This window comes from Coloeus monedula (assembly GCF_965178545.1).
Source record: "Coloeus monedula genome assembly, chromosome: 2".
In the NCBI taxonomy this organism is placed as follows: domain Eukaryota; kingdom Metazoa; phylum Chordata; class Aves; order Passeriformes; family Corvidae; genus Coloeus; species Coloeus monedula.
In genome coordinates this window covers 28,682,326-28,705,019 of record NC_138782.1, presented here as the reverse complement: position 1 = coordinate 28,705,019, position 22,694 = coordinate 28,682,326, and the positions used below count along the sequence as shown (strand labels likewise).

The 22,694-nt window shown below is 39.6% G+C and overlaps 1 protein-coding gene across 1 annotated transcript in view; it reads left to right on the top strand.

Moving 5' to 3' along the window:
- Positions 1-4,609: 4,609 nt before the first annotated feature.
- Positions 4,610-22,694, top strand: part of THADA (THADA armadillo repeat containing) — a gene marked incomplete at its 5' end in the record, with an annotated part of 153,336 nt that continues 135,251 nt past the window's right edge. The window contains 20 exons of the mRNA XM_082302617.1: positions 4,610-4,685; positions 6,046-6,140; positions 6,554-6,684; positions 7,443-7,591; positions 7,739-7,771; positions 8,310-8,362; positions 9,274-9,460; positions 10,128-10,222; positions 10,503-10,723; positions 11,648-12,339; positions 12,951-13,102; positions 13,240-13,395; positions 14,600-14,722; positions 15,643-15,766; positions 17,197-17,345; positions 18,199-18,409; positions 19,798-19,933; positions 20,276-20,412; positions 20,843-20,998; positions 22,133-22,290. Coding sequence (XP_082158743.1) covers positions 4,610-4,685; positions 6,046-6,140; positions 6,554-6,684; positions 7,443-7,591; positions 7,739-7,771; positions 8,310-8,362; positions 9,274-9,460; positions 10,128-10,222; positions 10,503-10,723; positions 11,648-12,339; positions 12,951-13,102; positions 13,240-13,395; positions 14,600-14,722; positions 15,643-15,766; positions 17,197-17,345; positions 18,199-18,409; positions 19,798-19,933; positions 20,276-20,412; positions 20,843-20,998; positions 22,133-22,290 — 3,234 coding nt within the window. The remainder of the gene's footprint in view (positions 4,686-6,045; positions 6,141-6,553; positions 6,685-7,442; positions 7,592-7,738; positions 7,772-8,309; positions 8,363-9,273; positions 9,461-10,127; positions 10,223-10,502; positions 10,724-11,647; positions 12,340-12,950; positions 13,103-13,239; positions 13,396-14,599; positions 14,723-15,642; positions 15,767-17,196; positions 17,346-18,198; positions 18,410-19,797; positions 19,934-20,275; positions 20,413-20,842; positions 20,999-22,132; positions 22,291-22,694) is intronic.

Genomic DNA, 22,694 nt, shown 5'->3' with positions numbered 1-22,694 from the left:
CACTTGACTGTTGTCCTCAGACAGTGCTCAGGGAAGCGTCATTACCCCAGAATACTGTCCCAGTCACTAGAGGTTCATGGATGTTGTGAGCCAGAAATTTTATGGTTTGAAAATTTTCTTACTGTTTTTTTTTTCTCTCGTGATTTAGTCCAGTTACTTTTGAAGAAACATAATTTTCAAGATCCAAAATGTCCTAAGATGATGACCTCTGTAGTTTAAATAATTCATTTTAGTTTTGGATGTGCCACCTGCTTGTTTCACTTGATGCCCCTAAAGTTTTGCAGAGACAAAGAAAAATGTTAGAAATTTCTGTCATATTCCATTTTCTCTTTCAGAGTGAAGTTACCAATTCATTTTAATGGTTTCACAGATGCCCCTCTCTACCTTTGGCCATCCTTCATAACCTACCTCACACCTCTGGCAGTCCTACCACATTCTGCACAGTGTTTGAGGTGTAGGTCTATTTATGCAGCAACATAGCAATGCTTGGTTTTTATTCTCTCCCTAGCAATTTCTAATGCTATGTGGCTTTTTTGGTCTCTGGCAGGATCTGTGGCACACAGCAGAGCACAGCACAGCCACAGCATCAATAATTCAAGGATCTGTTTCTCCTCACCAGCAGATGAGGAATTATGAAAACAGAGTGACTTTATCTTTTCAAGGTAGTTAAGCCTCATAACCCCTGCCTGGTGAGTGGTGGTGTGTGAGCTACTTCTGAGTAAGGTATTTTGAGTACTTGGTGCTCTTAGAGAACAGAGCAACTGACATGTGTGGGTGTTGCATCTTATAATTTAATTTCTTTAGATGCCTCTTTGCTTTCATTGCACTACAAAATGTGGATTCTTCAGGTGTTACCTGACAGCTCCCTGGCACTGATGTTTCCCCTAACTGGAAAAACCTGGGGAGAGTAAAGCTCTTTTGGAAATGAAAAAGTTACTGGAAATGGTGTTACAGAAAATGAGCTGGAATACATAGAGCTGGAACTGTGGAAATGTTTCTTGAAATTGGCCAGTCTGTAGAAAGAGGATCACACTGAATTTAAAATATGTAGGTATTGAACTGGTCTGAGGGAGCTGGAGACTTTGCTTGCACTGAGTGAGAATGAGGATAATTGTCTTATTTGTCTGGAAGGTTAAATCACTTAAGAGCATTCAGTGTCCCTTTAAACTGAAGATAATCCAGCATTTAGAGTAGGTCACTGGGACAGGTAATGCCAAATAACTGTGTCAGTTTCCTAGAAATGGCTGAACGCAAACCAGGGAAAATTCAGTGAACCAACAGCAAAAAACTCAAATTACTTTCTTTATATGTTTGTATGTGGTTAAACCTTTTCTAAATTCCTTTGGCCATTACCATGTCAGAAGTCAGAAGGTGCTGTGAACCATCAGTGCTAAAGAGGGATCCAGAAGTTTGTTGTAAGTCCTGAGCAGACCCTAATGGCTTCTGGCTGCTTTAGATTGTTAAGAAAATCACTGTTGGGTGAAAGTCAATTGGCAAGGAATGTGTTTTGTTACATTTTCCACTTTTTCCTTTCCACTGTTGCTCTTAAATACTTATGGAAGCATGACTGCTATGTTGAGCTGTATTGAGCTGCCCTTTTACAGTAGTCACTTTTGCAATAAGCATTTTCACAATGAGTGCAAGATTCCTCCTCTGCTAGATACAACTCACAGACTTGGGAAAGGCTGTCCCCATTTGATAATCTATCACTTGCAAATTATGTACTTATTACATACATTATATTCACGTGGGACCTGGGAGGATTGTGAAAGGTACAGAACATATATGTTGAAACCTTAAAAACAATCTGCTCTGGCTAAAAATCATAGAATTATAGAATGGTTTGGTTTGAAAGGGACCTTAAAGATCATCTCCTTCCACCCCCTCTGCTGTGGGCAAGGACAACTTCCACTAGACCAGGCTGCTCAGAGCCCCATCCAACCTCTCCTTGAACATTTCCAGGGATGAGGCATCCACAGCTTCTCTGGGCAACCTGTTACAGTGCGTTTCCACCCTCACAGGGAAGAATTTCTTCCTAACATCTAATCTAAACCTATTCTCTTTTAGTTTGAATCCATTCCCCCTTGTCCTGTCACTACAAACTCTTGTAAATACTCTCCCTCCATCTTTCTTGTAGGCTCCCTTCAGATACTTGAAAATTTACTAATGTATAAATGCTTACATTAGAAAAAAAAAAAAAGCTGGGTTTGATTCACAATTTTACAATTTTAGAAAATGTGAAAGTGGTGGCAAATTAGGGACTGCTGGAAAGGATCAAGAGATATGGTTATGAGGAAAAAAATGGAGCACACTTTTCAAATTAATTTTATTGGATTTTTGTGAGGTGTTTAGTCAAGCCTCTTTCTGCTCCTTAGAAAAAGGGTTTGTGACTAGAGTAGCTTGATTTGCATTGGATGCAAATTAGCATTTGTTTCCTCTGGCTCTGAAATGTAGGTGGCCCTGGAGGGAGGCCGACCAGTCACTGTGTGCAGCAAGGGCGCCTGACAGATTAGGCTCCGAAAGACACAGCATCCATTTGAATCTGCTGAGGACATTCAGGAACTGAGGAGAGAGAGCAACTACTCGGTGAGAAACACAAACTAAGGCCATCATGGGATGCATCAAAGTTACCCCCAATTTTTTCCAAAGTTGAGAGTACATTTAAAATAAAGAAAGATAGCTGTGCTTTACAAAAGCCAGTGACTCTGGAGTGAGTCCAGAGAAGGGCAATGACACTAGTAAAGGGTCTGGAGCACACGTCCTATGAGGAGCAGCTGAGGGAGACAAGGTTGTTTACCCAGGAGGAAAGGGAGACTTGGGTGACATTTTCACTCTATACAACTGCCTGAAAGGAGGCTGTAGCCAGGGGGGGACTGGCCCCTGCTCCCAGGCAAATAAAGACAGGACAAAAGGACGCACAGCCTTAAGCTTTACCGGGGAGGTTTAGATTGGACATTAGGAAAAATTTATTCACAGAAAAGGAGATTAGACACATTGGGATGGGCTGCCCGGGGAGGTGGTGGACTCGCCATCCCTGGAGGTGTTTTAAGGAAAGACCGGACGTGGCACTCGGTGCTCTGGTCTATTTACATGGTGGCGTTCGGTCACAGGTTGGATGCGATGATCTCAGAGGGCTTTTCCAGGCTAACTGATTCTGTGCTTCAGTGACTGGCGTTGGTTCATCTTTTAGTTAAGACAAGTGTCTGCCAAGGAAACGCGGCAGTCGCTGCGGCCCCGACGTTCAGCAGGACGGGGAACAGCAGCGCTCCGAGTGCCGGGGCGGTTCCGGCGTCAGGCGCCTCTGCAGGGCCGGGCCGGGCCTGGGGCGGGGAGCGCCGCGGTTGGCGGCGGCCGGCACGTGGTGGGGCGGGGCGCGGGCACCGGGAAAGGACGCGGCGCCGTGGGTGAGGGTCCGCTCGGGTGGGGAGCGAGCCATGGATGTTGCTTCGGTGCTTTCCTTGCTCGTTGCTGTGGTGCTCTGCTTGCAGCCGCTTCACCAGGCGGGTGCTCTGGGCCCGCGCTGCCGCCGGGGCGGGGGAGGCCGCGGGTGGGTGCCGAAGGCGGCGTGGCCCGGCCCTGCCCGGGGTCCGGCCGAGCGCTCGGTGCCGCTGTGGGCGCGGGGTTGTTGGGGCAGGGAGGGCGCGGAGCACTCGCGGGCAGCGGGGCCCGGCGGCCGCCGCCCCTGAGGCACGGGCGGGCCGGCGCTCGTCTGCTCGTGACCGCCCGGAGGCGCTGAGGGCGGCCGCGTTGGGTGCTGCAGCTGGGACGGGATAAGGGATCTGGAGAGCTTACCAGAGTTTATGAATACGGGGAGAGCAGGCGCAGACAAGGTGCGCCCAGGCTCTCTTCCGTGGCGCCCGGTGTTAGGATAGGGGGCCATGGGTGCAGACTGAAACATGGGAGGGTCTTGAGACCATCAGAAGCACCAGATGGGGAGTGAAAGTGCCCGAGCACTGACTGGCACAGGTGCTCCAGAGGGGCTGTGGAGTCTCCATGCTTGGAAATATTCAGAAGATATCTGGATATGGGTAGCTGGTTCCAGGTGGCCTAGCTTTAGCAGGAGATTGGTCCAGATGACCTCCGAAGGCCCCTTCGACTTCAGGCGTTCCATGATAATGAGCTTTAAAGTCAGTGAAACTGTAGTGCGTATTAAATCACCACTGCCGTTCGAAAAAGAACTTGCTATTTGTATAACAGCAAAGCCGTTTGATTTGCTGCACAGTTCTTACCTGACCTTAATACAAGTTGAATGAGTTTAGAACAGTAAAACTGAGCAAGGGAAGTTTTGTGGCATTAATTCCATGCTTTTGTATGATGTTTCCAAACGGTGATGAGACAGGTTGTCATTCATACAGCAATTCCTCTCTTCTGTTACTTCCATTTTGCATCACGAATTTTGGATGAACTGCTGGAAATAGTTGAAGTTCATAAGGTTAAAGAGAGCTATTTCCTTGAAAAAAATTGCACAGATAATGCAACAAACATTTCAAGACAGTAGGACAGTGAAAAGACCATTATTGTAGGAAGTGTTTGTAATTATGTTTATAAAACCATGTGACCTGTTTGTTTTGGTTTGTTTTTTTAAGCAGGCATTTCTTAATCAGCTAAAATGGTTTTGAAGAAGAAGAAGGAAATTCAGGTGGATGCATTCTTTCTTGATCATCATCAGCTTGAAAAACTTCAGAGTATGTAGGGGTTTTTTTCTGAACTAATGTGTGATTTCTCTTGCCTTTGACTAGCTGCTGAAATTGATCTGGTTTTTTGCTTGTTATGTTTTATTTCTAGTGGTTTTGCTTTGTGAGTTTTATGTGTGTTTGCTCTGCTGTGATTTGTTTTTATTTTATAGTAACAATGACTTCTTACCTCGGCAGAGTTAAAAAAAACCTTTAGAGCATTGTGGCTTTGGTTTGAAAACTCTTTACTTTGTTTATCTTTGGTCTGAAGGTAGTAGAAGGTCCTACTTGTGATTCTACTGGCAGGCCTGTAATTCAGTGATATCTGATGTTTTAGCCTTAATATGTGGGATAACACTGAATTTCCAAGAATCACAGAATGATTGAGGTTGGAAGGGTTCTCTGGAGGTCATTTTCTCAGGCTTTGTGTTTTCTGTAGTTAGCTTGTTTTAAAGCTACTGTTCAAATGGTGTTTTCTTTTGTGAGGAATTTTTTTTGATTGTTTGATGAGAGAAACTTCCAGTGATATTTATTGTAAAAAAACCCAAACCAAATAATACAAGATTTGTATGCTAAAGTTACTTAGAGGTAGCACTGGTGAGGTCCCACCTGGAGTGCTGCATCCAGTTCTTGGCTCCCCTGTACAGGAGTAATATGGACATGTTGGACAGACTCCACCTAAGGGCTAAGATGGTGAAGGGCCTGGAGCATCCCTCCTATGAGGAAAGGCTGAGAGAGCTGGGTCTCCTTGGCCTGGTGAAGAGAAGGCTCAGGGGCTCTTAGCAGTGTGTAAAAAATACCTGAAGGGAGGACATAAGGGAGGCAGAGCCAGTGTTTTTTCTGTGCTGAGCAGTGATAGGACAGGAAGGCATGGGCACAAACTGAAACACAAAAGATTCCCTCTAAACATCTTTTTTAATGTGAAAGGAAACACTTTTTTAATGTGAGGGTGACTGAGGACTGGCACAGCTTTCATAGGGAAGGCAGGGAGTCTCCAGCCTTGGACGTACTCAGAAGCCACCTGGCCATGATCCTGGGCAGCCAGCTCCAGGTGACCCTACTTGAACAGTGGGGTTGGACCAGATGGTCCCTTCCAACTCAGCCATGCTGTGATTTTTTGAAAGTGGTCTTCATACTGCAGATGAGGCCTGCTGTTGTGTTCCAGTGAAGCTGATTTTTTTCATTTGTTAGGAAAAAAAAGTTGTGTTAAGGTGTTGTAAGGTGATTTAAGGGTTTGTGGCACTAATGGGTTTACTCTAACTGGAAAAACCCCTAAGGATTTAGCAGTCATTTCTTCTTATTGTAAATCATGTATTATTTATAGTGCTTATTGTAATTACTTTGTAAAAAGATCCTCTTCTTCCAAATGTAGGGTTTTCAAAGACTGAAGAGCAAAATCTGGCATCTCTGCTTCTGCGCTGTGCACAGCTGAGAAATGGCATCCAGCAGATCCAGTGTATTAAACAGGTAAGGTTTCACTGTTGTTAGTGTGGTTTTTGGTAACTGACAGTGTGTCCTGCGCACTGTTAATGGCAAATACAGCTCTAAAATAAACTTTCAATGCTTTGTACGTTCCTGGAAGCACAGGAAAAGCAGTTGTTACTGCTGCACATGCATCAGGTAGAAATGTAGTCATAGTACTTAAATTAGCAAGAGCCACAGTTACTGAAAATGGTGGAAGGCAAGTGATACCAAGTTTTCTATTTTGTATGTATGTTTTTTGATTTTAGAGGTGTTCTTGAAACATTTAAAACTTGAAACTCAAGGAGAAATGGTGGAGAACAGTTTTTCAGCATATGCTTGGATTAGATGGAAATGTGCCATCGTTGAAGATGGTATATCCAGAGGTTTTTGTTCATCATGTGTTCTTTTGATTATAGATTATGCCATTGGTGAAGCAGATGGATCAGAGCTCTGCAGGTGATCCCATGGTTAAAGCTTGTTTGGACGTTTTGGGAGAGACGTATTTTTCACTAAGTGGGAAGAATCCTTTGAAGAAAGTATTAGCAAGGTAAAAAATTGAACAGTAAGCCTTTATTTTTTTCTAAATGCTTTCCTTACCTGCAAGTCAGTAATTTGTCATTCACTACAAACTGCTGTAACTTAATTCTAAAAATTTGCAGTACTAATATGCGACTATGTACTGTTTTTCTTTCTTGCTTAGTTAAAGTCTTAACCATAAATAATATATCATCAGATCAGTATCTTCCATGTGAAGCATTATTTTGATCTCTTTCGTTATTGGAAAGACAACATACTGTGTAACTAGCAGTTTGAACTTTAAAATCCAGTGTTAGAATAGAAATTTAAAATAAAAAATTTCAGCTTTGTCAGGAGAAGATAGTTCAGAGGAACCCTATCTAAACTGTGGTTTCTTGTGCCTATTTTTATTGCAATAAATTTTTTCTGTTGCACAATTACTGCTGTATTTCTTTAGTGAATTTATTATAGCCTTAGCATTTTTTAAGATCTGGTGCTTAGCTGCCTTCCTTTCGTTGTCTGAAAGCATTCAATGTCGTCTGGACATGCAGGGCTTCCATCCTGTATTTGGTTGTGGCCACCCCAAAGCTGTGCTCCCCTTTGACAGGTTTTCTGGCTGCAAACTGAGAACCTGCATGTTAATTTTAAAACAGATGATGTTTTCATCCCATTCATGTGGGAAGAAACATCCATCTGTGTATTGGAGTTTTAGCTGACATGGATTTTGTGCAGTGGACGTTCAACACCTCAGTAAAAGCAAACTAACTGTGCTGTTTCTTCCTGTTGCAGTTCACTGAATGGTCTTCCTGGACATTTGATGGTGTCAGCTGTGCAAAGCTTTGTGTGCTGCCTTCGGGAAGAGCTGAAAACCACAGATGTGTATTTGTACAGAAAAGTACTGGACAACCTTGCTTCCTGTATGGAGGACTTCAGCTTAGGTACAGTGGCACTGAGTGTCTTCTGGTTAAACTTGCTCAGCCCTGGTTTGCACCTCGGTGCCACACCTGATAGTAATGTTTGCAGTTACAGGAAATAGATAGTGCTGGCAAGTATTCAGTACTTAAAATGTATTTTCTTTCCTCTAGGTAGAGCCTGTATTAAGAACCTGTTTGAAGAAGGTAAAGTCACATTTATAGTAAATAAGCTCCACTGCACGTTTTTGGGGGAGGGGGGTGTGTGAAGAAGTGATTTGAAGTAGGCATGAATATCAATCAGGTCTGATTTCTTCCTGGTTAATTTTCAGTACACTAGTATCCTCATGTGGTACTTTTTTGTGAAAGACAAGACTGTGATTTATACCTTTAATTTCCAGGGGTCAGTTTTGCTTTATTGGGCAACCCCCGATATAAATCTTGAGTACCAGTCAGTGATTCTGAGTACCAGGGAGAATGAATCTATCACAGGATTGGGCCAAGTGGGTTGGAAACTTGTTGTGTACCGGGTTTTTGCAAAACAACTTGAGATTTTGTTCTAGCATTGCTTGTTTTTGTCTGTACTGAAATACCAGTTTAATTTGTTGGTGGAATGGAAGAGTCACCACTGTATGGGTAACTATTCATTGCAGCTGGGTATGATATGTATGTGTGATTGCTTTGCTAGAAATTTTCTGTTCCATTTCTCTTGTAAGTAAATTCATACCATGATTATTTTCACTAGTTCTTCAGTTTCTGCAGAAGTTGCTGCTTGACATACAGGAAGAAAACAGGCAAGTAAATTCAATAGAAGCTCTGTTTTATCTGGTTTTATTTCACTCTTGCAAGATAATTTGGTTTGGTTTAAAATATCACTTTGATAGCTATACATTGATGAAAGATGGGAATATCATTTTACAGTGATGCAGATTTTAAACAAAAACTGATCAGTTTCTTTTGTGGCAATATGATAATATAAGAGAGGTAAGACACTGATACTGTTAGAGCTACTACTTCTAAGGGCGGCCTTTGAGTTGGAGTTTTGCTATCTGAATTTTGACTAAACAGTGTAATTAATAGATGTAAAATTCAGGTGGAGTAAAACTCCTTCATGTTCCATGAGTGTTTAGTTCACTATTGATATACCTGCCATTTTCCAGCATCTCATAAAGTGAGGCTTCTTCACTGTGGTCTCTTATTGTGTACCCAGAGGAGAAGGGTACTTAATGAAGTGTTTTGTACACTGAAAGTTTAGATATTTTCTGTCTTCTTGTTAAAGTCAGATCATAGAAATATGCTTTGTACATGGAGGAACTACTTAAAAAAAATTTAAAAAGAGGAAAAAAAGAAGAAAAATTAGAAAAGAGCAGCACTGTGTTCTGTTGGCCTTTTTGGAAAGTTTTTGGAAAAGTTCAGCTCTGCTCAGGCAGAATCATATGATTGAAAGTTTGTCACAGGAACCTGCAGAAAATGTAGCAGAATTTGTCATTTTTGTTTGTTTACTTCATTTGAACAGACTACCCTTGAGTCTGCTCCTTGTTTTCTTGTATTTACATATCTGATCAACTCAAGCAGTAAGTTAGTTTTTACCATTAATTCTATCTAAAGTTGGCAGAATATGGTTTTCTGGGGATGGTGAAGAATGGTTTTAATTTCCTTTTTGTGTGCTTGCTTGTCTTCCCTCCCCCTTCCCCCCCACCCCCAGAAAGAATCATGGAAATCGCATTGTTCAGACTCAGCTGATGCATGATTTACTGATAGCCATTAAAGTTTCAATGATGCTTATACAGAAATTGCAAGAAAATATCCAGGGGAGCCTTTGGAAACACAATGAATCTTTTGTTTGGCAAAGTATGTGTAGTTTACTGAAAAGTTCCACAAACTTCCTAATGGATGGTAAGTTTAGTAACATTCAAGCCCTAATATTTTTAACTTTCTGTCTTTGTAGTGAACAACCTCTATGTATAAAAACTTAGTTTAGCTTGCATGGAAATTGAACTATTGAGATTAGTGGGAGTGGGAGCAGTAGTTGTTTTTTTGGTGAGCCATGATTTGTGGATTGCAGTTTTAGAGTGTACAGTTTTAGAGTGTACAGTTTAACTTGTCACACTACAAAAACCGAGGTTAATGCTGTTATTAATAATTCAGAAACTAACAGAAATGCTTTTGAGAGTCACCAAATGTCTGTGCCTACCAGAAATACCTACACCTCTATGAAATATGCTGTCAGAACTATTTATGGGCGCACCATAACTAATAGTGGTTTCTTCTCATACAGACATTTTTGTACAGAAGAATTTAACACACGTCAGTAGGCTCTGCCACAGCCCTCCTTGCCTTGGTGGGCAGTCCTGTGTTTTCTTCTGTTAAAGGTTTTAGCAGTTTCTTATTACACTGGAGGATAAAGTTGTTAATATTTGCTATGTAGGTGGACACTACAGATTTGTGATTATACAACTAAAAGTAGTTTAGCAAAATCCAATACCATCTTTTATAATTTTGATATATAGTTCTAGCACACAGTGTTTCCTGCATTCTAATGTAAAATATTTTTGCTGTGTAGCAACGCTCCTGCAGACTGTTCAGACTACCTCAGGACTGGCTGTTATTCTGTTTATCAGAGCTATGTATGAACCAGTTGAGGAATTACCTTCACTGGTAAGTGCATTTCTTGGCTGAAGACTGCAATGTCTTGGTGCTGTCACTGTTGTCTGGAGGTTTTGCTGATACCGATGCCAAGGCTTGCCAGCCTCTCTATCAGTCCTTAGCTGGAGTATAATCCTTTCTTCTCTCTTTGCTATATGATGTCATAAGGCTTGGATTTTGAATTTTAGAAACTACTATTTGCAAGAAATCTCTTCAAATCTTCTAAGATAAGCACAAAATAGCTCTTCTGCTGTTCTGAAATGCTGTAATGGGTGTGCTTTTGGTGTTCCAGATCAGTGACTTGCTCCTTGGGAGAATGGAGCGCTCAGCTGTGCCAGCGTGGTTTGTGAGGAACTGTGGGGTTCTGTGCACAGCAGAACTCCCGGACTCGGTCCTGCTCTTCCTTTGCCATGGAGCACTGGCTATGCTGGATTGGAAGAATGGCAGCATGGGTGAAAATGGAGAGAAACTATTATTAGATATTGCATCAGTCTTATTGTCTTTGAGTTCAGAGTAAGTTTGTGTTTTGTGTTGTTTTGTGTTTGGGAGGAGAGGTTTATCTTTTTAATTCTATTTTTGCATGACCCCTGTGGTCTTGGTGGAATATCTCTGATGTTTCACTGTAATGATACTAGGTTTTGCCACAGATCATGCAATCTTTTTAATATGTTCATAAAAACTCTGTAAATTCGAAAAATATAATGATGTTGCATAAGTTTCAATTTTTTCTTGCATGCTAAAATTTTGTTTTCTAACATGAATGGGATAAATTTATCAATTCCCTTATGGTAAGGTATGTCAGTATCAGTTCCTATGTAGAGAGATAAGCTTCAGTTTCAGGACTTCCTTCTCCTTCTGAAAGTTCCGAAGAAAGCGAAGTGGGCCAGTGACTGGAATACTTGAAGTAAGATGAGTTTCAGGTTTTTTTCTGGTGGCAAGCATTGGCTGCTTGCATCTTAACAGCCCACCAGCACTACTGGATTGGAGATTAAAACATGTGTTCAGTTCAACCTTTGATTGTGCCTTGGAGGTCAGTTTTGTGGTTTTGTTTTTGTACATAGGATACTCAGTTCTGATGGTTTTATATGGCAAGGAAAAGTTTTCCTTACGTTTTCAAGACGCATGCAACAACATAAAGCTGCTTAAATGTTAGCAGGTGCATAGTAATTTTTATTTTTTTGTTGTATTTTTGTGGGGCTTGCATGATTTCTTTTCCCCTTTGTTAGGGGGTTTAGCTGCAACCACTTCATAGCACATCTGGTAACTCAGCAGTTCTGTGTTCATTCCTTTTCCTCCATGAATGGCTTGTGTCTCCTAACCTGTTTTCATGTAAGGTAAATGAATGTGATGAATAGTTATTCTGAAATACAAAATTTGTTTTTGTAAAAATTGATTAATGAAAATAATGAACTTTTTTGTGTTTGTTCTTTTTAAAAGGTTAAAAGAATCCAGTGTGGCAACATCTTTGTCTAGAATCCTTGCTATTTGGACTAATTCAGCACTGGCTGCCCTTGTTTCAGGCTCTCCAGATCTAAAAATCAAACTTAATGGGAACTCTGATATAACTGGGAAGCTGCTGGAATACATTTATACACACTGGGATCACCCTCTGGATGCTATTAGACACCAAACCAAATTGATTTTTAAGAATCTTCTTTGGATACACCAAACCACCATTGCTGGATCCAATGGAAAATCAGACCCATTCTTTGCAAGGCTGATAAAGCATTTACTAAGCTTGGATTGGCATGTAAAAGGGAAATATGCTTCTCTTGGCTGTCTGGTGGAATGTGTGGGCACTGAAAATATATTGCAGTTGGACAGGACAATTCCAGTACAAATCCTGGATGTGATGAATGATCAGTCTCTCGCACCTTATGCTAGTGATCTTCTGGAAACCATGTTTACAAATCACAAGGCCCATTTTACTTTAAGTTTTCAGGAAGGCACCTGGATTGACCAGTGGCACGACCTCTGGGTTTCTCCTCTTCTGGTAATACTGTGTGAAGGGAACCATGACCAAACTACTTATATAATAGATTATTATTTACCAAAATTGCTCAAATGTAACCCTGACAGTCTGAGCTACATGATTAGAATTCTTCAGGCCTCTGCAGATGCTAATCTGGGTAAGAAAATAAACTTTCTATTTGTAATTATGATCGGATTAAAAAAAAAAAAAGCCATGTGATTTCTGGTCTGTTGCTATTGTTAGAATTAATTTGGGAGAAAAATTCCAGATGGTTGTTATTGCTATTAGTATTTTAAGGTGAAAGTAATAATAATCATAAGTGTGTCTTCATGCCATGAGCAAAATAATTAGTATTCCTTCTGTGAGTGCCTTATGGTTCTCTTTACATTTCTGTATTTTTTACTACTATTTTTTATTTCTTACACAGGTGTGTCCAGTAACAGATTGTTTTTCTTGTAAATACGTGGATACGAGAGTTATGATTTGCCTGTAGTTTTGAAGTAGTTTAGTGTGACTCTAATGGCTTGTGAGACCTCATAAGGTCTTTTTTTCATATGACATGTTTGAGATGAAGCTTTTTGAGAACCAGGTGACTTAGAACTAGTTTAATCTATAGCAGCACTGTCTCTTAGGATTTATGGAGTAGAAATAAAAGGAGGGGGAGGGTGGGTCATGTGGTGAAAGTATTGGGAGTTTCTGACAAGCTTTGCAAATAGTACATTACTTGTGTTAATCAAACTAATTATTACTGGTTTTCATTTTCTTCAGGCTCTTGCAGTACTAGAGGAGCTCTTGGAGCATTAATGGCATGCTTGAGAACTGCAAGGGCTCATGGACACCTGGAACTTTCAAATATCTTGAGCAGTGGTCTTGTATCCACTGAGTGTATAAAACAGGGTCTAGTTCATCAGCACAACCAGGTAAAGGGACAGCCTTTTATGTGTCCTTTGAATTAGAACAATTTGATCCTGATTACTGTGTTAGCATTTTATTAAAACAAAGGTGTCATCATAGGTGTCAGTAAATCCTTTGTGGTTAACTTTTAAATATCTTTCAGGTTTGCATTGATGCTTTAGGTTTACTGTGTGAAACCCATCGTACTACAGAAATTGTGTCTCTGGAAGAAATGCAACTAATTCAGTTTTTTATGATGTACAACCTGAACAGCCAATCTCCTTCTGTAAGGCAACAGATCGTTTCTCTGCTGAGAAAGGTAACTTCAAGCTATGAGCAATGTCTAATGTGCCTCTTAAGTTAGTTACAACACCCTTTAAGAAAAAAAAAAAAAGAGTATGTTATGAAGTAGCTCATTGGAAAGAGAAGAAGCTCTGAGACCAGGACTATGCTGTGTGTATTACCCAGCTCAATGGTGTTAAATCATCACAGGCAAGGATGGCTTAAACAAAGAATTCAGTGGCAGAGGCACAGTAATGTGGCCATGGGTGGTGGGTGTTGCTTGACCTGTCAGCACCTGCACACTTTGCCAGTAGCAAAGCAATGCGCCCTCGAGTCAGCAATGAACCTTGTGCTGCCTTTGCTGGGGCCTAAGGTTGTGCTTACACAGACTTGTCACACCTCAAGCAAATTCAGTCACTTGGTCACCCTCAGAAACCCAACGTGGAAAACAAAGTAGAGGAATATTAAGTGAACAGCTTGACATGTGGCTGTGCCATTACAGCCTGGGGGGAATGAGTGTCCGTGTGGTGGAAGTTGCCAAGGTCACATGTAGCTCATGGTAGAAGCACGGGGATAAAATGAGGAAACCATGTTGGTATAAAGAATATCTTGGAAGATGTTTATGGCAAAAGAAGGTAGTGTGGAAGGAGAAAATTACTAATTTGAGATGGGGGAAAAATGAGGGAGTCAGTTTGACAAAAACAAAAGAGAAATCCCAGCTCTTCCCTTTCTTACTTGGTGCAGACTGAGGAACATGAGATGGAAAAATCGTGCTGGTTGGGAGTGTGATAAGAAAGGAAATATTACTTGTGGGTGGTCAAAGGGCTGGAGGAAGCACTTTTGAAGTGAGTCTAACTCTTTAAGAGACACTGAGGCTGTAGAAATGATCTGCACTTTTTAACATTTTTTATTTTTAAATTTTTTATCTGAGTTTTATTTACAGATGAACACAGTTCCACAGAAAATGAGTTGGAGGAGAAGGCTAGGCATGAATTTAAGGAGGGAGATGGAAGAAGGTGTTGGAGGTGTAGAGGGAGGAGAGAAAAAATTGGTCACGAGAGATGGGAAGGAAAACCTTGGGTTTGGAGTGGAGAGGGAAGGATCTGTTCTGTGTTAGGCTGTATGCAAACTTCCTAAAAATTATAAACAGTGTGATTTGGAAAATAAGCTGAAAATCTGCCTTTCCCTTAATTTGCTGTCAATGATTCTTGTCTCATGTATGTTTTGCTTTGTTTTAAAAGTTATTTTGCAGGATACAAGAAAGTTCTCAAGTGCTTTATAAATTGGAGCAAAATAAAACCAAGCAAGAGTTAGCTGAGAACTCAACTCAAATGCCTCCTTTGAGGATTTTGCAGCAATATAAAGTAAGTAGACTGCTAGAGATGCAGGTGATAGAGGTGGGAGAGTGTTTCTGAGAGTTCATTGTTCCTGAACTGGGCGAGTTAGGCTGTGTGTGTGTGTTAGGCAATAGTGCAGTGCAGAAGGAAAAAACCTGTGAAGCCAAACTTTGCTGAGGAGCTTGTCCACTGTGGTGCACTTGTGCTGTGAATTTTGACTAACTACACTGTTGTTGATGAACTGAATGCCCACTGGTATTTGGAGGGTGTCTTTAAGGTCAATGTTGTTGAAAACCAATAAAGGTTATTTTCTGAGGGATTGCTCTATGACGTGCATTGAAACAGCAGTAAGTGAGGAATGGCTGGAGATGTTTTGATGACTCTCAATCGAAAAAAAAAAAAAAAAATTGGATAAATGTCCTGTCATCTCTTGGCCATTTAGCAGCAAACTTTAAATGATGCATGTTACTTGGACTTGAAGTAGAGATCAGTTGAGCTTCAGTCTTTTTCTAGGTCTCTAGAATAATCAGTGAGTGAGAGAATGAATGACATGAGCTTTAGCATGAAGACATCTTTTGTATCTGTCCTTTTTATCCTTTTTTTTAAGGCTCACATTGTCAGTTTCTTTGCACCAATTCCTTGAGTTCTGCTTTTCTCGGTCAGCTGGTTTTCAAGATTTGAAACAATGGCCATCTTTTTGTGGGGATGGGGAAGGGAAATTGTTATGTTTAGAAACCCAAATGATTGTCCACCCTTCACTGTACTCTAAGAAGCAAGAAACTGTCTGTACTATGAATGTTGGCCTCCTGTTTTTCCAAAATTAATTGTAAGGTCATAATTTTTGGGGTAAAACAGAGTGTCCTGAATTCAGTTACTTAGGCTTTTGTTTGTAGGGCAGCAAGTAAACTGTCTTAATTTTTTTTGTGTTCCCCCTCCCTCCCCCCCAGGATTTCATGTCATCTCTGTGTACCAGACTTTTTGGGGTATTGTTTCCTGGTTCATCACACCCAACCAGGTTTTCTGCACTGAGTATTTTGGAATCAATAGCAGAAATATTTTCTGCTCCAAAAGGTGAGAAGCCTAATTTATAGACTTTTATGGACTGTAGGAATGGGAGGTGTTGAGTTGAAGAAATATCTTTTATGCCAACTACTCAGTTTCTGTCAAAGGGTATTCTTAGTCCTTAATTTCTATGGCATTTCCTGGGTTGCTTTTGTTTTACCTCAAGGGAGGATAGGAGGTTTTATTGGAAAAAGGAATATTGCAGTAAATGCAAATAATTATGGCCTGTTGCATTTCTTCTATAAATTTGGATTTTATTGAATAGTCTGTTTTTTAGCAAGGTTTATTTTTGTTATTATGAGAAACTACTGGACAAATTTCAATGTATTTGATAACTTTACGCCTTTTTCCTATACAAAGATCTTGATAGTTTGAAATGCTGAATTCACAAAAACTCTTGATTAAAAAATATTGCATATCCTTATCATATTATGCTAAATAAAAAAAAAAGTTTTATTGCCAGTTAATGATGTGCTGCTGTTATTTTAAATTTTCTTCATTATTTTATAGCAACCTTAATTCAAGAAGTATTTATAAGTGCCTTGGAGTATTGATGATCTTGCTAAATCTTGTCTCTGGATCATATGGCCAACATAAAAATATGTTTTCAGTCCTAGATTGTAGCATTTTTCTTTAAAGAAATGAATTGTCTAAGATTAAAGTTGATTTTGAGAGGGAATAAAAAATTGCCACCTTGCTAAATCATTTCTCAAAACCACATGATAAATGATGAACACATTAATGTTATTATTATGAGTATGTAGCATATTGTTTCTGCTTTTTTTAAAAATAGAAAGTTACCCTGAATTGTTATAATAGCAGTTGAGGATTTTATAAATTAAACATAACTTCTATAAAGGCAATTCAGCTTTTGTGTTCTGTGCTGTAGTGTGGTGCAGTTGTTTATATCCTAAAATTTTTCTCTTCTTTACAGCATTAGGTCCAGTCACCAGAATTCACAACTCATTTACATCTAAATTAAAACCAAAAGAAATTGTAATGGCTTACGTTTTCAGGGATTATTCCTATATAGAATAACTCAAAACACCAAGCACCAAAATGCACTGAAGCTTTTGACCTCTTTTTTGAAAGGAATTATTTTCTAATATTACATACTTACAGGAAAAGAATTTTTAACCAAAACTAAATAAAAATTATTTTCAGTGCTGAATTTAATGGGAGTAAATGAGATTCTGTTTTTGGCAATAAGTTATTTTCTGTATTACTAAGTAATTTTTTGGATAAGGAGTCATAACAGTATTTTAATTCATAACAGTAAACATGGTATTTGAAGCCCTATTAAGAGAAATAATATTAAATAATAATTTAGCTGAAATTTTAATGCTTCTTTTACTATAGCAAAGCAGAATGTGAAGACAGTGATTTTTCTGGAAAGAGTTACAGCAAAACTTACCTAAGGCATTAATTTCTTTGAGCAGGCCAGGCACAAGTTTTTCACTTGGATCAGGAGATGGATTCTGCTCGTGTCCAAACTTTGATCCAGTGTTTTGCCAGTACTTTTGAGGAAGTAAAAATTCTGGCATTTAGGCTTTTGATGAAGCTGCGTGATGTTGCATTGAATTTACAGGTATGAACTTGAAGAGTTTAAAGGGAGTAACTTTGTGGAAGATGAATGTTCTGTAGTATACCAGGTGCTTGGGTTAGGTACAGAGCATGATTCCTAAACCTTAGAAGCCGGTCCAAGTTGCCTGCAGTAGAGTTAATCACTAGCACCTTCTGTGTATTTTTATGCAGCTTCTGCCCTTACCTAAGGAGGCTTGTTGCACTAGTGGGTGAAGGGGTTTGGGAATTTTGTTGGATATGATGATGAGCTATCAGAGAAATAGTTAATGCAAGCTCTTTGCTTAGCTGTGACTTCCCTGTGGAAATGATTGAGGCATTTTGACTTGGTTATGCTTGGACTTTTAAAAATGTCAGCTCCCTGTTTCCTTTTATTTCTGATTGATCTCAGATTTCATTATCTGATTGGTTTTTTTTATTTCTCACAAATTTTGCCCTTTGACTTGATACTGATTTGTCTGTAGTAACTTCAGGAGAAATTATTTTTAATTTAATTAGTACAGGTGAACAAATACTGCTTCCAACTAAACTTTGCTTCTCTTTAATGTCCATTGGAAGATAAAACACAGTATTTTGAAAAAGAAAAATTTTCCTGTGAAGTGCAGCGTGATTGAATACTGCTTTATAAATGGCTGTCTCCATCCTCAATGTCTATGTAATTGTATCCTTGCTAAAAACATGCACATGCATGTTTTGAGTGTAAGGCTGTCAGTGCACAAAATAAGTGTTCCTTAAGAAATACGTACCAGCAGACTTAATGAAAAGCAGGTTCTCAGGTTCCTGGGTGGTAAGAAGTTTAGTTAAATCAGTCTGGAAGCTCAATAAAATGAACAATATTACTGCTTTGGTTTTTTTTTCAGGATTCTGAAAATTTAGATCTCCTCTTCCAAGCAGCAATGGATCTCAGCACAAGTACCAAGCCATATGATTGTGTCACCGCTTCGTATTTGTTGAACTTTTTAGTGTATCATGAAGGACTGCAGAACAGTTGTTTGGGAAAATGGCGTGAACATAACCCCCAGATGGATGAAAACACATCAGTGAGTACAGTGGAGAAGAACACTTTGGCAGGTAAGATTTGGGGGGAAAAGTTTTTTTTATATTTGTTGAAAGTTTGCTGCTTTTCCATAAGGCTTTTGGTAGGAGGTTTAGTAAGATATGTTTATTTCTAACAGGATTTTAAGTATATTTGTTTTGGTGTTAAGAAGCCAGGTTCTTTAGTAAGATCTTAATCTAGTCCTGTTTGTGTTGAAGGTGTTGAATATTCTAAAAGATGGCTTCTGTTATTATTTTGACCAGTGACATTTGAAAGTGCTATGGAGGCCCAAGTAGTGAGCCTGGTGAAGCTGAGTGCACCAAGTGCAGGGGAGGATGCTCTGCTTCCCCTAAGAGCTCACTCACGCAGGGGGAAGGCAGCTGTAGGCGGTCTGCGTGTGTTTCAGTACTTGATGTTTGCAGTGCTGCCCCTTGGAGCTCTGTTCTCTTGGACCCGTTTTTCTGGGTGATTTGCAGTCCTGTGAGTACACATTCACAGGAATGAGGCTTTGCTCACATGTGGAATATTTTTGTTTGGTTTAGTGCCCCTGGATGAAAGATGACAGGGCTCTGGATCTGGTGGGTGTGGCAAATTCATTAATCAAGCTTCCTCTAACTTTCGTTGTTTTCAGTAAAACTAAAATACTTAAATTCGTTATTTGTAAAAAACCACTTTATATAATTTGTAGTAAACGTGCTGTTTTTAGTATACTTTTTTGTGCCGTTTTTGGTTTCTCTGCAGATTCCTGTTCTTTATATGCAGTGAAATAATGATTTTGAGACATGGCTGTGGTTGCCATAAGTGAAGGAAACGTGGATAACCTCATGGCTCATTGCTCTGGGGTATCTGCTGCTGTTGGTGATCCATGGTTCCTTGTTAGGGTCTGTAATTTGTTCTGATTCTGGCACTGAGATGTCACAAGTATAAATAGGATTAAAATAGGCATGTGTATCCTTGAAAATTGGTCAGGTTTTTTAGTGGAAAACATAAGGTTCAAATATTTAATCATGAACTTTGGATCTTTAATATTCTGCTGTACTCATCATTGTATTAATGTGGCTGGAAGGGTGAAGTCTGACTTGCAGTAGGTGGTAGGTAACTCCTTGTGTCTTCATCATGAGCTGTGGGATTGTCTCTGAGCAAACCCGGATCTGGGCTGTGCTTTTCACAGCTGCCGTTTGATTCAGAGAGACAGATTAAATTGACTATAACAAATATTGCTGGAGTTTAGGTAACTGAAAATCAGGGGTAACATACATTTCAATGACAAAAGAGGGAAAAGTATAATAAAGGAAATTGCTGTGCATATTCCACTGAATTGTTGTGTAAACAGGTTTTATTCCTGTTTCTTAAAGCAGATTTTTTTCTTAGAAAATACAATATATGAATGTACAATGCAAATCTGTGCTTTAAAATGTTTTAGTTATCAAGCTCTTGTTGGTGAATGTTGAAGAAGAAATACTCCAAGCCAAGAAGTGTCTGCTTCAGGCAGCAGCATCATTCCCCATGCATGGGAGAGTCCACTGTATAACTGGGGCTTTGAAGCAATTACCCTTCAAGTAAGTAAAAATACTAAATAGGAAGTTGTAACTCCATATTTAAGTGCAGTGGGAGAGCTATTCAGGAGAACAGAAAAGCATGCAGTATTATTTATAAGGAAATCCAGTACCTGTGGCCTTTAGAACTTTCTGGCTGCTGCAGTGTTTGGTACTTCCTTTGTATGTGTTAAACTCAGCCTTAAGACTTTTCAGTCTCTACACTATTTATAGTTTTCATAAATATTGTTGCAGAAGTGTTTGTAATTTTGGTTCTTTCTTTTAAATACAAAATTATTTTTATTCCATGTTGTGATATGTTTTGGTTGTGATTTTGATTTTTTTTTTTTTTTTTTTCCCCATAAGTAACTTGACGCTGGTGTCTGAATGGAAGGAAGTGGTGACCAGGCTCATTCTGATGTCATACAGCCTCTCTGCTGTAGTATCACCAGTAGTACAGAGCTCTTCACCAGAGGGTCTTATTCCAATGGACAGTGATCCAGGTAAAAAACCAAACAGAATCCCAAAAGAGTTTTTTTAAAATCTGGTGCTCCTGAAGATCTCTGTCTTGCAATCATTCAGAACTAGGCTGAGCACCCCTCCCTTTCAGCTTTTCATTTTACATCATAATCTTAAGTCACTCTTTTAATTTCTGATAAAGTTGTCTTAACTTCTTCACTAAAAAGCCCACAAACATTTGTGGATTGTGTTGTTGCATCTCTTTCAAAACAGGGGACTGTAAATTCTGGTTTTCTTCCTTAATCTTTCTAATCACCATAGAACCTTGTTGTGGGTTGGTTTTTTTTTTTTTGTTTTGTTTAAATGCTAATAGCTTTCTTTTGTACTGATACATCCCAAATGAATTACGTCAGTATAAAGAACTGGAAGTAGAAGACAAAACTATCTTAAATCTCCCTTTTGTTTAATGTGCAGAAAGTGCAGGTCGTCTGCAGATGATTCTGCATGAGATACAACCACAGGACACGAATGATTACTTTATGCAAGCAAAAATTTTGAAAGAACACTGCAAAGAAGAATCTGAAAAGCTGGACCAGAGGCCAACAAAAAGTATTTGCACAGAAATGAGAGGTAAATCCAAGGCTATATTAGTAATTAAATCAAAAGTTTTTTTATAGATGAGGCATTTTATATGGATGATCAGCTGGAAATTACTAGCTTATATAATGTTTCAGTTCTTACCCATCAGAAGCTAGTTATCCATGGACCTGGTTTTAAAGACTGCAGTCTTAATTCGTTGTGCTTCTGGAAGATTGTGGCTAATCTCTCTTAAAACACAGGTGAAAATTAGTTGTTTTGATATTGGCCTAGACTCTGTAGCTGCGCTGGCCAGACAATCTTGAGCACCTTTTCTATCAAGCAGTGCTTCTAATTAATTTCTTGTTGAAAAGTTACTGTGATTTTCCTCTCTAGTGTATGTGAGGCTAGTGGAGAATATGTTCATGCAATAACTCCTGTTGCATGAAATTACAAAAACAGAAGCTTCAGTTTGAAAGATTCCAGTGGTACAATGTTAGGTAGTATTTGTCTGTTTTAATGAATAGCAGCCATGAAATTGAACCTTATAACGTTGAAGAAATTGTAAACCTTGGGACCTTTAATGTAGTCCAGAATGAATTTATAGAATATCCGTACATTTAAGAATTTAATAGTTTATGCAGGCTTTTGAACTTCCCCGGTTGCCCTTTCCTGTGTTTAAAATAGTTTGGCGGGGCCGTATGTTTTGTTTCATGAGGGGAAGGGGTAAACGCGTGCAAGTGCCGCAGTGGCCACCAGGTGGCGGCGGCGCGTCACGAACGCGGTGCCCTGGCCGGCCCTTTTTTTTCCTTCTGCGCGGCGCCCACGGAGCGTACGGGGAGCGATGGATCGGGGAATGCCTGCCTCCAACGCTGGAGATGTTTCGATAGTTCAGTGGGCAAGTAAATAGCAGTGGTGACCGAAAGACCTCTACACTTTCACACAGCACTTCCCTGGTAGAACGTTTATACTACTGGCTTTTCCAAGGGCAAGAAAGTACAGCAACTGTTGCGCAAGGAAAGCAATTAGGGTCAACAAGACTGAATTATCTTTTGGGTAGGCAAGCTTAGAAATTTTTTCATAGTTATCTGTGTTTTGTTGGACAGTCAGGCTAAGCGAGGTTTAAATTACACATCTGCATCTGAGAACCCTGAGTTACGCTATTGCATTTGTTTTTTTATTTTTAAGGCAAAGACAGGCAAGCGTGTGATGTCACGGCTCAAATGGTTCTTGTGTGTTGCTGGAGAAGCATGAAGGAAGTATCTCTGCTCTTAGGGACACTGTGTAAGCTTTTGCCTTCACAGACTACATCTGAACCTTCAGATGCGTTGATTACTGTAGAGCAGGTAGGGAAGTAATTTTTATTATAAAACCTGCAAATTCCTCTTGGCTGGTGGTGCGGCGAAGGCAGTTTTCCAAAAACCTTTTTCTTAAATCTGTGTTCTATTTGGGAAAAGTTGTGGGTTTAAAATTTTTTTTTAATTGTCATGGTCTTAGGGTTTTCTTTGTTTATAATACCTGATTAGCAGTCTTGTTGTGATCAAATGGTATTCAGAAAGTGTAAGTACAGTAGAAACAGATAAGAGAAGAAATTATTATACATAACTAACAAACTCATTCATTCTAGTTGTATTGGATTATTTGAGGTCTATGCTGTATTTAGGGATACCAGTGCCTGCCTGCCACCCTCCCCTTTGTCTCTCTCTCTCTCAGGATATATTAATCACTAATAGAACTGCTAAAAAACTTC